Below are 16,830 nucleotides of genomic sequence, written 5' to 3'. Positions count from 1 at the left end.
TAAAATATTATTAAAGGTGCATTGTGCAACCTCACTGGTAGAGGGTCCACCACTTATTTGTCTTCATGGAGATGTTAATGCTTTGCGTGGAATGTTCCATGGTATGACATTAAACATATCTATCAAGCATTAATTGATTATGAGTGTTTCTATTGCTCAAAAATACAATAATTCTCTCTGTGAATAGTGTTCACACAGATCTGACCTGTTAAGTTGCCTATACTCGTTTTACTTCAGATAGAGATTAATATCTAACGTGTAACATTCTAGACAATGCAATAACAATTCCATGAAGACAAACACGTGACGGACCCTGCGCCAAAAACATTATGCAATTTTAACATTTAATATTAACACCAAAAAACACAACAAACTCATGTGTGTTTTACTGATCATTGACGTTCTAGAATACAGTGTCAATATTTCAGACAAGCACCATGAAACAGTGCAGCTCTTTGGATTTCATGGGCGTACCATCAGAATATTGACATTTCGTGGTACTTAATTTGGTGATACAGCTGTAGTGGAACATCTGTTTACCAAATACATTTTATATATTCACTTTGTTGATGGTCAAATTGGGTGTATTATTTCATAACAAAGAAATATTGATGTTAAAATGTATTGGTTTATATAAAAAAAAAGAAAACATTATACAATTGTGACCTGGTCGTATCATGAGCCGTATAATGTATCAACATGTAAGAAACGCTGTGATTCTTAGTCCCATCCCTGAACTGATCAGACATATTTAGCACTAGGACAAAATGATGTGATTATCTGTTAAATCTGGAGGAATTCATATCAACTATCTCAGGCATTGACACTTCAGTACATTTGAAGGTACACACCTGGATAACAGTTGCTGCTCTTGTTTGCAGAAGCCTGAGCTGGGCCTGTTTTAGTCTCCTGAGCTCTCGGCGGGCCACATACCCCCTCCACGCAGCCTGGAGGACTGCGGCCGCGTGGCTCTGTCTCACAGCTCTGCGACGCTGGAGGAACTTTCGGACCAAACACTGAATCTTTAAGGCAGCTGCGTTTCTCTCCTGTAAAATCAAGTTTATAAACATTTAGTCAGTTAATCAGTAGTGGTCCTTAGCTGAAAAGCAAAACAAAACCACAATCTCGAATTCTTTAAAGAGGCACTGTGTTTAACTTTTCTGATTGGATCTCTTTAGACAGAGCAATAACGTTTCCATGACAAGCAATAACGTTTAAACCAATTCCAACAAGCAAATCCTGTAGAGACAAGAGACAGCCGTAATCACACCGAGTTACAACTTTTTCAAGGTATTCAGCATAACAAATGACTTTTAATTATATAAATGAGAGGTCGGAGCGTTTAATTCCATACAGTAGGAAGGCAGCAGATGAAGAGTTACGTAGTGCATCTTTTTATCTATAAAGTGTAATTTCCTCATAGTGTGACAAATAATATATTATACACAATGTAACTTTTTGGTCGGGGTCGGTCACCTGCTTGTTTCTATGGATATACCATTGCTCTGCCTGGAATGTTCCACAGTATGACATTTATTGAATTACAGGTGGTTTTATAGCTCCAAAATAACAAAACAGGCTCTGGCTGTGAGCAAGATTAAGTTTCCACGGCTCTGACCTGTAACTTAAGCTACGTTCAGACTGCAGGGCTTAATGCTTAATTTGGATTTTTTTGCCAAATCCAATTTTTTTGCGAGGTCGTTCACATTTCCATTTAAATGCGACTTGTATGTGATCTCCAGTGTGAACTTTAAACGCCCCAAAAGTGTCCCAAATGCACACTGGAGACACGACGACGTCACTTGCAGCGAGCGTGCTCTGTGTTTACAGAAGTCGCCTAAACATGGACGCAGCACTGAGCACCTGGAGATTTTAAAGTTGCTGTCGTAGTGGACCCAGAACATGTACAGTTTATTTGTTTTAAAGGAGGAGATTGAGAAGGAGAAGGATGAAGTTTTTAGTCACAGTGTTTTGTGGAGCAGTGGCAGAAACGTCTGTTGAAAGGAACGTGTGTGTGCAGAGTCGCAGCCAAGAGTGGTGGGACTGCAATGTGCTTCTCTGCTTCACTCACAATTTCATACACAATTTTTGCATGACTAGAAGAACGTTTGTGTACATTTGTGAGCGACTACTTGTAGCATGCGAAGGTGGGATGAATGTGACCTGGCTGTTGAGACTGAAGTCACATGTCATAAGATAAGATATGTATCGGTTTTAGGAGCACAAGTGGTCTGAGTTGCAATTGAAAAAATCTGACCTGTGTCATTCAGACTGTCATTAAAAGATTAGATAAAGGTTAGGCTGCAGTCTGAACGTTGCCTTAGTCTGGTTTGATCTCCATGAAGATAGAAAGGTTTAATGCCACACTGTGAAACATTCCAGACAAAGCAATTTCATCTTCATAGAGAAAAGTGTTTGACAGACAATCACTTTTTTTTGCTCAACTATAACCTTTAAATGGACCATATTTACAGCGTACCTCTGGCTGGACATAGTGAGATGTTTATTCATATACACACCTGGTACAGTTGTAGATCTTTTGTCAGTCTGTATTTCCTCCACGCGGCCTGTATGACTCGAGCTGCTCTGGTCTCATTCCTCAGGTCCAAAAGTCGAGTGCACAGGAAAGACAGGTACGACATCACCACCTAAAAATACACATGGTTTATAGGTACTGAATACACTGTAACATCATCAATACGAAAAATGTCATTATTCTACCATTAGTGGGCAGAGCATGCATTTTGTATTCACTTACTAAGGCTGCACAAGTTTGGTAAAGAAATCTAACTTTCAGATTTTCTTTTGAAACATATGCTTTTATATTATTAGAATTCAGATCATTGTACACATTTTAAATATATCCAGGTGCATTAAGATTTTAAAGGTGTGTTATGTAACATTTCTGATGGAGGGTCTGTCAAGTGCTTTAGATCAGGGGAGGGCAATCATTTTTTCCATAGGACCACATGAAAAACAGAAAATACTGTGGAGGGCCAAAATGCATAACATTAATTGTATTTCTTTATTTAAAAAAAATAAAAAAATCAGTAAATATCATTTTGACGAGCTGGTCAGACTGGTAAGAGTAAATGTTATCACTAAGCAATGAAAAAGTGAGGCTGCCGAACAAAAAATGTCAATTAAAACTCACATCTAAAACAAAAGCAATGCAGCTTTAGTCCATGCATCAGGTAAAACTATAAAATATGTTTATTTTGTAATTCCAAATGAACCTAAACGGGCCAGTCAGAATCAACCAAATAAGAAAAAAATATCCTAAGTACCTTAAATTACCAAAATAATTGTGACCATGGAAGTTGTTATTAGATTGTGATAAGGTGCACATTATAAAAAATAAAAGCTCTCACATTTGAAACAGAAGAGTTTCACATCGTCAAACATTTCTGGTGGAGGGTCCGTCACCTGCTTGTTTCTATGGAGATGTCATTGCTCTATCTGGAATGTTCCACAGTATGACTTTAAACAGCTCTGCTTTATATTTATTCAATTACAGGGGGTTTTATAGCTGAAAAATACCTAGAAATACAGACATTCTCACTGTGAGCAGAGTTGCCTCTCCACAGTTCTGACCTGTAACTTGGTCTGATTTGGTTTCCATGAAGATAGACAAGTTTAATACCACACTGTGAAACATTCCAGACAAAGTATAAAACATTTCCATGGAGAAAATCTTTTGACGGACCCTCCACCAGAAAAATTACCCAGTGCACCTTTAAACCTCACCTTCTCATTGGGGATGGTGTTGGACATGTCAGCGACGTTGATCATAGCGGGAACTCCGCCCAGAAAAGACACAGCACTGTTGACCAGTCGGAAATTGTTTTTCTCATTTTCCAGCAGTTCTTTGAATGGGGAGTCTGAGGATAGGGAACAATATGACAAACATGGTTAAAATAGGCCATTACTGGACTTCGTTATTGAAGTCAAACTGCACCTGTATGTTGAGATAATGATTAAAGATCCTATATAAAATATAAAATTGACTCTTGTGAGCACTAAGACATGTTAGAATGTTGTTGCCTCCTCAAAAACATACCTGGAGCGGTTTTGTTTCATTTACATGTGTTTCAATAGTTCAATGTCTACATCTCCAAAGCTCAAAATGCTTTGTTCTACCCTGTGTCACGTCATGAAGTGGTAGATTTCAGATTAACAGCTACCCTTTACCTTTAGTTCAATAAACTGGCAATTGCAGGGCTGAAATGATCCCAATGATTCTAGTGAAGGTGTATGTTTAAAAACACAGTGGAGTATCATAAAGTGGAAAAGAGTTTTCAGTTTGAGAGAAGAACTTAGCCTAAATATGCATGGTTTATGTTAAACATGTGTGAATGAAACAAAACAAAACAACTCCAGGTCCATTTGTGATGAGAAAACAACATGAACCAGAGAATAGCGTAGTATGGGATCTTTAATTAAAAAAGGAACTGACACATTCTAAATCTTAAACAGCTGCATACCGAACTAGAAAGTGCTGAGAATTAATAAACACGATATGTGATAAATGTATGAACTCCTACAGATCAGTTCAGAGAGAGTGCAGTAAGTACCATTGGCTGCTGATGGGGAGGAGTCGAAGGAGCAGTCTGAGTCAGAGTTGGAGCAGTCCAGCTGGAGGCGTCCTCTGGGTGAGCTCTCCACTGTCTGGGTGGTGTTCTGGCTGATGGAGGTCACTGGCAACAGGCTCGGGTGGTAGTGGTGGATGAGGTAACACAGCACACGACCGTCCGAAAAAGAGACGGTAAAGTTCTCCACCTGTACAGACATGTCAATTGCTTAATTAAAGAGGACCTACTGTACTTGTATCTGCTACATGTTATAAACTATGACACCCATGGATGTTATAATTTAAACATTTTAAGTCACAATATTCAGTTTAAATGATTTAAAAGGTGCACTACGTAAACTTCTAAGATGGAGATGTCATTTCTTTGCATGGAAAATTCAAGATTATGGCATTAAACTTGGATGTCCTGTATGTATTCAGTTACACGGGGTTCCCATGATTTTTACTGACCATATTTCTAAACTTTTCCATGATTTTTCTTAACCTAAAGTGAATTTTCCATGACTTTACGACACCTATATGTGTAGAATTGATCAGACCTTTAGAGCTAAATATGAACTGTTAACCCTTTCCACTCACCTTATGGTTTGGTAATATAGTTTAACATTCAAAATCCTCTCAGTGCATTTATTGTCGTGTCTTTTAAACAAAAGGCGCAGACGTTCAGAAATAATCATAAAAGCCTAATGAGAACTTAACAGAACGCTGTAGTTGCGTGAGAGAGATACTAAAATTCCATGACTCTGAGAACCCTGGTTATAGGTGCTGTATAAGTGAAAAATACCTTGAAAAACTTGCACTGCAGCCTTGCTTCTCCATAGATCTGACCAGTAACTTATCTCCAATGTGATAATCAAGTTTATTTCCATACTGTTTAACATTCAAGGCAAAACTATTACATCTCTATACAGGCAAGCAGGTGGTGGACCCTCCACTAGAAAAGTTATGCAGTTCACATTTAATAAAAGAAAAAAGACCGTTGATTTCTGTGATGCCGGTGGGAGGTGATGTCGCTATAAACGGCATCACAACAAAGAGCCATGCAGCTGTCGGGACCACCCTTGGACAGCAAGAAAATATTTTTGGCTGAAAATGACTTGTTTCTTTAGAATGTATATATTTATATTTATATTATTGTGAAGTTGAGTATCAAGTCTATATGTAGTATCGAAATAGATTAGAGAAGTTTTAGCATTGTTAGAAACAGTACTAATGACCATTCTTGGCAAGCTCATTAGACTTGGAGATTGTATTTAAATGTACAAAATATTTAAAATAAAACAGGGTTTAAGATTGAAACTACAAAAGGGGAGTTTGAAACCTGATTCTGTCTCACCTTCACAGTGTAGAAGTCACACACAGCTCGCACCCAGTCCATGAGCAGTCTGATTTTGGAGCTGTTGTGTTCAAACAGAGTCCGGTCTTTAGCAGGACTTGGTTTGAGTCCACGGTCTGTTCTCAGGTACGCCAGGCGCCGCTTGGTCTTCAGAGTTTTCCTCAAGAAGCCGATCTCCTCCATCAGCTGGTCCTCATTCAAAATCACCTCCACCTTTAGGAGACACCAAAGCATTGAAATAAAAAAGTAATAAAATGTAAACCTTAAAATTTAAAAGGTACACTGCATAACATTTCTAGTGGAGGGTAGAAATGGAAATGTTATTGCTTTGTCTAAAATGTTCCACAGTATAAATTAAACCTCTAATCCATCATAAGGGAGACAAGCAGGTAGCAGCACTACACTCCCTTACAATTCAGCTCTGTGGAGAGTCGCCCCTTTTCACACAAGGACAGCGTAATGAATAAATGCTAGATAGATATGTTTAGTGTCATACCATGGAACATTCCAGGCAAAACAATAACATCTCCATGAAGACAAGCAGGTAGCGGGCCACCAGAAAAATTACACAGTGCACCTTTAAAGTCTTAAATTATCATCAGAAAACATACGTGAAAAGCAAACATGATTTTCCACAGGAGAGCAAGAGTCTTCTCTCTGTGGCCGTCCACAATGTCCCGGGAGTCGATCACAGATCCTGCAAACACACAAGACAAGAACAATTTTATTCACTTCATAGTTGTTGATGAGGACAACTGAAATCTGGATGGGGACTAATTCACTATATTGTAAAAAAAATAAAATCACCAAAAAAAGAACTAAAAATGTATCCAAAACTAATTTCTGAAAGTAAATAAAACTGTTAAGTTCTAGGCTTTCACTATTTAAATGTTTTATATAACAGCATTATGCTCAACTTCCACTGCGCCGGTTTTAAAAGCTTTTAGATGCTCGCGAAAAACACGTTATTCACAGAGCTACAACTAATAATTATTTTGTTACCCATTAGTGACTTTGTAGTAAATTATTAACCAAATAAAGGGTTGAAAGATGGAGACTGAAGGTTTCTAGAATATTTACATATAAGTTGTATTATTGATGAAAATGATGAATTGTTTATTCCTTGACATTTTGATTTAATAATTCCATCATCTTTGTTGTTGTAAAAAAGTTGTATGTGAGCGTGTATGTGTTTCAAAGTCTGTATTTTCCAGATAAGAGTTACAATTATCAAAATGAATGGAGAGATACTTTATTGATCCTGAAGGAAATTCATTTTCAAGCAGGAATAATGGAAGAAAATAATACAGCAGTAAATGATCATTTAAACATAAGTCTATGATTAAGAAATTTCACTGTGTTTAATAATTTTGAGGTTTAATACCTAGTTCTGATTAGCCTCCAATGTCCCTTTAAACTGTTTTGTTTCTTCCCATAGAAAATCTATCATCTAAAACTTCAACTCTAAAGGCCTTTGGTACCATTGAGCTCATTGTCATGTGCTTGTGACAGTTTGCATTACCGTGCTCGTCCTTGAGGTCCACACCCTTCTTCTTGAGTAGCTGCAGAGCCAGGTCCACGTTGTGCACCTTCTGAAGGCGGCTGATGGCCGGGAGGCGGAGCTTCAGAGACAGACTCCAGTCCTGCACCAGCAGCTCCATCACACGACTGGAACAAAACAGTGTAAAAGCAAGAATTACAAACTAAAGCATTAAATCCAGCTGCATGCATTGGTTTGTGACAGTAAACTAATACACACGTTTCTTTTAAAGAGCAAAAATTAGGAAAGAAATAAAGATGATTGTTAAAACTACAAACAAATGATAATCGTTTACCAGGAATTATGGGGCAACCACCAGTTTTTCCCAATGATTACATTGTACTCTGTGCATTTTTCTTTTGGATATTTTATAGCAAATGTTGGACCTGATCATTGCTACTAAAACCAAGAACTGCTTGCCTGACCAGCCAGTCCCTTCAATATTTTGTTAGAATCCAGGAGGGTCTGGACCATAGACCATGAAAAACCTCCAAATTTGACCACAGTCGCTAATTTGTATCACGTGTCTCCAAATGCAGAAGTCATCTCCTCTTGAAAATTCAGAACATTCAGAACAAAATATATTATTTTTTTCTACCTGAGATAAATAACTTTGGTGCTTCATTTGTTGATTCTGTGAAAATCCACACTGTTTGTCAGTCATTTATGTTATTTGTTCCCATTTGTCCCACGTGTAAGCACTCAGTTTGTTTTTGACAAAAATGGACCACCCGTCTATTGGTTATTCCGCCTCTCAGTCTGTGAAATCAGGGAGACAGGATACAGATTCACTCACACTAGACGGATGCCACACTTCAGGTCCACAGCCAAGTTCTTCACTGCGAAGTTGAACTCATCCAGAGGTTTCTGCTCGTGGGACACAGGGAGGCCCAGGTAGCCCAGATGTCTGGGGAGGATGCCCTCTCCACTCAGGAAGTCCCGAGAGAAGGCCAGCAGCAGGTCTTTACTCGTCTGACAGGACAGAAAAAACACTAATTTAATTAACTCCAACATTTTTTATTTAGTCAAGTTTGCATTTTCATTTTGTATGTGTCCACAATAGGGCTATATCCAACAACCTTTAATTTAATTTACCATTAATAAGTTGTAAAAGACCATTTCTGTTCTTTTTTTTTTCTTCCAGTTTGTGTTCAATATGTTTTTAAAAATGTAATATTTTGAGTTTTGGGGATAATATTGTCATGCCAAATTTTATTTTAAGAGCACCTTGAAAGAGAATTAAAAATTAGATCTATACATTTAGAATCAACACTGAAATGCATCTATATTAAAACATAAACGCTAAACCCACTGGTTTGGTTTTCTCATTAAAAATAAACACAATTCTGACAGTTTAACTGTACCTTGAACTCAGCGTCCATACAAAACAAACAGGGGTCATGTTCGATGAGGCGAGACTCTTTGGCTTTATCCAAGAAACAGACGAGCAGCAGCAGCTTCTTCAGAGTGAAGCGAGACAGCGCCTCCTCGTGGCCTGATCAGGAACATTACATAAGATCACATTCAAAAGCACAGGGAATGTGGCTGAGTAATTTAGTGTTAAATTCTTAAATTAAATCATGAACTGGGGCTAAGAAAATTGTGATATGAATAATTTAACAAATCTCACACTCCTAACTGGGAATTGATGTATCTATTAAAAATAAATGGAAGGCATTGTAATTTTGCATTGCTGCAAAGCATCGTCTCTCTTTTTGTCAACTCTTGTTTTGTGGTTTAAAACGTAATTCATCCAATCAACAATGAATATGTAGCAATACAAAAGAGTTCACTGTTTAAATGTGAGTTTCTAAAGAGGCTGGTGTCTCTGGGGCAGCTCTGTTGCCTTTGGTGTAAATTAATGCTTTTAAAAATACGCACAAATGCAGCTTTGCCTGCGTTATTCTGGGTAAAATGCAAATGGAACACAGGGGACTTATATTGATCTCACGAGCTGCTTATACAATATATTTGTTCTGAGGTAAGATCATTTTTGCTCATTGTACACACTCACCATCTCTGTACAGATGGGGCACTTTGGGATGCCTGAACTCAGCAGCAATGTCTGGGTTCCAAAGCAGCCGCTGCAGGATGAACATGGCCAGGCCTAAAGTGTCTCCATTGTTTTCCAATGAAATCAGCTCTCCAAAGATCGTCTAAAGAAGAAAGGAGTTTAAATTAGACCACACTCTACTGATACTTTACAGCTGATGTCAACAACATTCCCTGGCGGTGTGATGCTAACTGAAGGTACCACTCTGTCTGAAGCTCTGTTACTTAAGTTAGACTTTAGTCTGAGCTTGATTTTATCACAATCTGACCATAAAGAAGTGATATAGTTGGAGCTACAGCAGGTGAGCTGATTTTTGCTGTTTGTGCAAGTCTCTCACACATAAACATACAATCACAAGGTAGCCAACATTAGCCAACTGTCTTTCCAGTTAGTCACTCTCACCTTCTTGTATAAAACACTCATATGGATCACAGGCTCCTGAAAATGTGCATGTGTGTTCAAATCGTATTTTCGTAAATTGTATTTTCTGGTGAGTTTTCACCCTATCTTTGCTGAACATTCAACCATAGAGATACACACAGAACACCCCCAGCGTGATGTTACTGCACAATTCATAGTGAAGATTAAAAAGGTGGCCGTGTTCTTTTACCTCCAGCCCGATCCGTAACCACAGAGGGTTGTAAGACAGAAGCCAGTTGAGGACTTTTTGTCGTTCACCTAAAAACAAGCAAAGTGAAGATGTGGAGGCTCAGTCAGTTTCCCAAAATCGAATATGAAAAATTATACTTTCTCTTTTTAAATAATTAGCTGAGAAAACGTAATACCTGCTCATACTGGCTTTTTAAAATATAGACATAGAACGATAATGATTTCATGACATTAATGAGGCAAAAGCAGCCCAATTATTATCCAACTAAAAGGTCCACTATGTAAACTTTCTTTTTGGTCTCTATAATGCTTTGCTCTGAAATGTTCCACAGTATGGCATTAGGCTTATCCACATTCACACATCTGAAAAGGCTCCGAGGCTTTGGAATGCTCTCCCCGACCACCTGAGAGCCCCACAGTCTACTTCTGTTTTTAAACAAAATCTTAAAACATATCTTTTTACTAAAGCCTTTTGCTAATTGTTCTATTTTATTTTATTGGTTCTATGTTGTGCACTGTAATAGTTTTAGCTTGATGCTCTGTTATGCTGATGCACTTTTATTCACTGTTTTTACCTGTAGCACTTTGAGATTTATGTAAAGTGCATTATAAATAAAATGTATTACTGTTATTACTATTACTATTATTATTGTCATCATCATTATCATTATTAATAAAGGGTTATTCAAACATGTACTAAATGAAAGGAAACTCAATTCTTCCATAAGTTTTTGATGAGTTCACAGCATTATAACATGGCTAAAAGATGTTTTTGCTTTGTCTGGAATGTTCCTCAGTATGGCATTAAACAAATATTCATTAAGTTATAGAAGTTTTTATCTCTCAAAACTACCACAAACACATGTATTATTACTGTAAGTGAGCCCTCTTCTCCACAGATCTGACCTGTAACTTCGCCTGGTGATGTGGCTGCTTGTCTGAGATAGTTAAATTAAACGCCATAATGCAGAACATCGAAGGAAAAAAAAACAAAAAACATCTACATGGAGTTAAGCAGGTAGCGGAGCCTCTACCAGAAAAGTTACACAGTGCACCTTTAAAGCACAAAGAATCTATTTTGCGTAACACAGGATTGTTACTGTTACTCCGTGCATTACCTATGTCCTTCCACAGGTGGCGGTCTTTGCGCACCAGCAGCCTCTTGGCCTCCACCTCCAGCTCCAGCCTCTGAATGGCTTTGACCACAGGCTCAGAGGAGAACAGGAGGCAGGCTGAACGGCGAAGGCGGTTCAGTTTCCTCCTCGCCGTGTACGTGCTGAAAGACATCTCCTCTTTGGTCGGGGCTTTGGGGACGCTCACCTCGCTGCCCATCGCCACAGATAAAGCGCTCACTGTAAAAACAAGAGACGGTTTCACGGGAAAATGCATAGTAGTTTGTATTTATGCGGGCCAAGCAGTAGTTTACAGTTGGAATCTAGATCCTACTGAAATATTTACAAATTGATACTACAAAATCTCAAACTGAAAACAGGGCTGTAGAGGTATAAAGTCTACTAGTGTGGTACTGAATATCTAAATCACTATCAAAAAAACAATTATTAGTCTGTATCTTGTAGTATTTTTTTTTAGCTGTTGTAAATAACACGTATAATCTTTCAATTGTTGTGCAGGAGATACGCAAAATTTGAATACTGGGTACTTTGTGTAGGCGCACTTAAAAATCAAGTTTATTTCCCTTGATGTGCCTTATAATCCGATGTGCCTTATAGTCTGATAAATATGCTAATTAAAGCTATTAAAAATTACAAGAAAATGGTCTGATCAAGAAGAAAATTATAAAATAAACACACTTTTGTGTTTTTATTAAAAACACAATACATTTTTTGTAGGACACATTTACAAACATGTTTTAGTGAATTCTTGGTGCAAAATATCATCTTCATCATTAGTATTGTTTGAGTTGTAGACAAAAATGTATATATTTATATTATTTATATTTTTCCTCTATTGCCCACCCCTATATACCAAAGCAACAAAACTGTTTTATAAGACCTAGACCAGGGGTGTCAAACATATGGCCCGGGGGTCAGAGCCGGTCCTCCAAGACCTTTAATCTGGCCCTCGGCTGATTTTCTACAAAAAATTTTAATTATATTTTCTATTAAAATATTAGTAATTTTCTGCGCCGTTTAGCATAGCAGTATCTCCAGCGCCTCTGTGCGTGGCCCCTCCCACCAGAGCAGCACAAATGAAGACTTGTCTCTTTCCGCTTTTCGCCCTTAAAGGACGATTGTTTTGACTGTTGACCGTGACACCCTCATCAGCAAAATGTCAAAAATGAGAAAAGTGGAGCCAAGTGCAGGATTTTCCAAGAAAAACTGACTTATTCCTATTTGCAAACAAGTTCATGTTAAAACATTGTGTTGAAAATGCATTTTTCTTAAAGTTTCAGGTTGTTCATAATATAATATTTTGTAAAAGAAAGAGTTCATCAATTTAAAAAAAAAAGATTTCTGTAATAGATTTGTGTTTCTCTGCACAAATATTTGAATTTATTCCTATTTTTGGGGTTTATATGACATGAGTTTTCTGATCCGGCCCCTTGGGGATCAAAGTAGGTTGGATACGGCCCCCGGACCAAAATGAGTTTGACACCCCTGACCTTGAGCATAGTTTTGAGTGCTTTTTTGATTCTTGTTAACTTTAAGCCATGTTAAAATGCTGATACCTCAACTAAAACAGACCTGAAGTTGTGTTTTATTCCATTCACACATGTTTATCAATAGTCTTCCTACAACACTCAAAATGCTCTGTTCCACCTTGTGATGTCATGAAGCGGTAGTTTTCATATTAACTAATTAATAGTAGAGATTGGCAATTCTAGGGCTGAAATCATTCAAATGACTCTAGTGAAGTTGAGTGAGTTTACAAACACAGTGGAGCACTTCCTATATTACCACATGACATCACAAGGTGGAACAGCGTTTTATGTTTGAAAGAACTACTCTAAATATGTGTGTTAAATATGTGTGAAACAAAACACAACTCCAGTTTGTGATGAGGAAACAACATTATAACATAGATCAGAAAACGGTGGAATACGGGCCCTTTAAAAAAAAAACATAATGTACCTTTAGTGGATTCTGTGTTGACTTTAAAATCATCTGGAGTGAGGATGTAGTTTATCCACCAGGTGAAGCCTCGTTCCTGTTTTTCAATCCACCTCTCGTCAAAAAACATGTTCTTTGCAGCAAACGGCATTGGGTGTCTGGGTATGGCTGTACAAATGAAAAACAAAGCACTCTCAATGAAAAGACTCGTTAAAAGGTGCACTGTGTAACTTTTCTGGTAGAGGGTCAGCCAGTCGTTTGTTTCCATGGAGATGTTATTGCTTTGCCTGCAGTGTTCCAATCACAGTAAGAATGCAAGTTTTTAGGAATTTTTGAGCAATAAAAAGCAGTCATAATTGATAAATGCATCTTATACAAGTTTAATATCATACTGTGGAACATTACAGGCAAAGCAATAGTATCTCCATGGTGACGGACCTGCAATCTGAAAAATTACACAGAGCACCATTAAGAGAAAATTGAATTTCGAAATGTTGAATCATCTTTTACCTGTTTGAGCAGGTTTGATAAACGTGAGCTTTGACTGAGCAACTGCAACTATTTTTGATTTCTGTGCAGACGACTTCACAGATGGAGCACCTTTGAAAGAAAACGGAAATGAGATTTGCAAAGAATAAATTATAGATGGTAGCACAATGAAATCAATAACAATTTTATTAAAGATTGAATATTATTATTTATTATTATATTCTGGGGGCTGAGGACTGGAGAAGCTCTCAAAACTTTTATGCATCTGTATGTACCTGACATAAACAGCATTCAAAAGACTACTGTGAGAAAAAGGTATAGGAAACAATGTATTTATATAAAGACAAATTAAACGTCTTGGGTTTAATTTGCCTTTTTGCATATAAATACCAAAAATATTGGTTTGAAGGCTTATATGTAGTGATGGCGAGACAAAGCCTATTAAGAACTAAAGCGTTTCATCTATTTGCTCAACTCTTGAGCCGATGCTTAAGCTCAAGGTGCTTCATTTGCTCCACTGCGCCATCAAGTGGCCAAAAAATGTATAACAGTTAATGTATAACATACATTTTTGTACATTTGGATACATCGTTGTATCCAAGATGCTTGAAACACACCAAACACTTCACCTGATTTTTTTTTTTTTTTAAAGAAATATATTAGACCAGGGGAAAAATTTGAATATTTAGTAATATTGTTTATTTAATGATGTCATTATTACTATATACCTTATTAGGAAATATCAGCTCAAAATGTTCCCACACAGAGGAAAATATTCTTTTTCTTGCTGGCTCCATCGCAAAAAAAATAAAAATAAATAAAAAATAGAAGAATATACCAAACTCACAATAACCCAAAACCATAAAATGTGAGGAGGAATCCATTGAGTTTCATTGGCCCTTATGTTTTGAATCATGCGCCAAATCCACAAACCACTTCCTGAACCAGTCACGTGGTACGGGCAGTTCACGAGGCTTCGAACGTCACCCCACACATCACCGATACAAACCTTGATGCGTGCTTCACCAAAGCATTCCTGGATTACTCGGCACACGCTTCAAAGCCTCGACACGGAGCACACATCACTAATGATATGCGTTACTTGTCTGTTTATTTTAACCAATACTGAAAATCAGTGATGAGGAAGAAAAAGTACATTGTCAAAATATAAATCTGTACTCACGGCGTGCGGTGGATTTGGTGCTTTGAGTCTTTTGCTGAAGTGGAGCGGTTGACTTGACTGTTTTCAAAGAGGAAACTGAGTGAACAGAACCTGAAATTAGAATAACAAAGATATGCATTTGTTACAAGTATTCTCAAAATACATTAAGTAGGCTATCACGGAGTATATGTCATTCAACGTTACACAAAAAATTACAAAGGAATATTCAAAATGTATGCTTTGGTCATGTCATTTTCAACAGATTAATACGTTAGGGATGTAACAATAACCAGAATATTGTGATATTGTATTGCCAGATGTCTCACAATAATATCTTGGGCCATCACAGTATATTGAATCTCAAGTCTCTTTGCTTAAATTCTTTGTTTTGGTGCAGCAACAGCTAAAAAACTGACAACTACATGGACCATGATCCTTTGCTCTGTTTCAGTTCAATTTACATGCTGAAATAACTTGTAAGATCTTTTAAATCTTAATTATTTGGACTATGATGAGAGAAAAGTAGCGTATTCACAATTTTGTATTATTATTTTGTGGAGGCAAAAAATAATATCAATAAATATCGTACTGTGAGATGGATATCTTGAGAAATCGTATCGAGAGGGTTGGATATTGTTACATCCCTAACAGATATTATTCTGATTTAAATGTTGATATAAAAGTTGCGATTAATTATTTTCAATTTAATTCAATTTAAGGGTCCATATTACGCTATTTTCTGATATCTTGTAATGTTGTTTCCTCATCAAAAAAATACTCGAGTCGTGTTTAGTTTCATTCACACATTTTTAACGCATAAACCCTGCAGATTTTAGGCTCTTCTCTCAAAGTTCTCCTCTCAAACTGATAAGAGTGTAAAGACTAATAATAAAGGATTACTCAAACATGTATGAATGAAGCTAAACACAACTCCAGATATGTTTTTGATGAGGTAAAACATAACACGGCCTAAAGCTCACAAGAACAACTTTCCTGATTTACATATACCGTATTTTTCAGACTAAGTTGCACTTTTTTTTTTTCATGGTTTAGGTGTTTGCTGTGACTTATACTCCAGTGAGACTTACATATTAAAATGTTCAGACTGACAGCCACGAGAGGGCGCTCTAGGCTTGCGTGCTAGTATCTGCTACTCCTGTACCACTGTCACTTCACTCTACTGCGCATGCCTCCTGTAGAAAAAGCCACTGTTCTGCTGCAAGTAGTGAAATCTGCAGCCAAAAACGGAAATCGAGCAGAAAGAAAGTTTGGAGTGAGCGAGAAACTTGTGAGGGGGAAAGCGGGGATGGAGAACACGGCTTCACAGCAACTGGGCAGGTGCACCATGCAACTTTCCTGGAAGCCACTGGATAAATCGACAAAGCCTGAACTTCAGTGACACCGAAACCATCCTGTCGGGATTCAGAAAGACCGGAATAATTCTAACTGGAACTGATGCCGAGTCTGACGACAGCGACACAGAAGAGGAAGTGGCGCTCTGTTTACATCATGGATCTATGATTTATCTCCGGAGGTCACGCAGAAGTGACATAGAGAATGAAGAATTCAATGGATTTTACTGATTTAGAGTGAGATGGAGAGTCTATGTTGTTTATGCTATAATTATCTGAATAACTGTTATTAATATGTTTACATACTAGACTCCTATTCAGCCTGTTGTTATTACTAAAACTTGCCTTTCAACTTGCCGATGAAATGTCAGTTTCTGGTGTCTGATTTTATAATATACATTTCCCCAAAAAAGTGTGGCTTATGTTTTTTTCCTCTTAATTACGCATTTTTTCACTGGCGCGACTCATACTCCGGAGCGACTTATAGTCCAGAAAACACGGTAAGAGAATTTTAGAATAAAAATCAGTTAAGATTTTAATATAGGGCTGCGGTTTGGAGCACAGATCAGATTTCGGTGGTGGAAATTTGACACGCAACAATTAAAAGCCTGTCTTGTTTACCGTACA

At 37.5% G+C, this 16,830-nt stretch overlaps 1 protein-coding gene across 1 annotated transcript in view; it reads right to left on the bottom strand.

The window, feature by feature from the left end:
- The window catches only part of LOC110160239 (assembly factor for spindle microtubules), a 38,759-nt gene that overhangs the window by 17,209 nt on the left and 4,720 nt on the right, over positions 1-16,830 (bottom strand). The window contains 15 exon segments of the mRNA XM_055164570.1: positions 852-1,046; positions 2,520-2,648; positions 3,748-3,881; positions 4,575-4,779; positions 5,928-6,140; positions 6,539-6,624; positions 7,450-7,595; positions 8,264-8,439; positions 8,832-8,962; positions 9,482-9,623; positions 10,131-10,198; positions 11,248-11,481; positions 13,222-13,368; positions 13,711-13,800; positions 14,873-14,962. Coding sequence (XP_055020545.1) covers positions 852-1,046; positions 2,520-2,648; positions 3,748-3,881; positions 4,575-4,779; positions 5,928-6,140; positions 6,539-6,624; positions 7,450-7,595; positions 8,264-8,439; positions 8,832-8,962; positions 9,482-9,623; positions 10,131-10,198; positions 11,248-11,481; positions 13,222-13,368; positions 13,711-13,800; positions 14,873-14,962 — 2,186 coding nt within the window.

Source organism: Boleophthalmus pectinirostris, unplaced genomic scaffold (genome assembly GCF_026225935.1).
Source record: "Boleophthalmus pectinirostris isolate CB_2022bp ecotype Guang Dong unplaced genomic scaffold, ASM2622593v1 HiC_scaffold_7, whole genome shotgun sequence".
NCBI classification, from domain to species: domain Eukaryota; kingdom Metazoa; phylum Chordata; class Actinopteri; order Gobiiformes; family Gobiidae; genus Boleophthalmus; species Boleophthalmus pectinirostris.
Note: the sequence above shows the minus strand (reverse complement) of the source record. Positions and strands in the feature narration are given on the sequence as shown.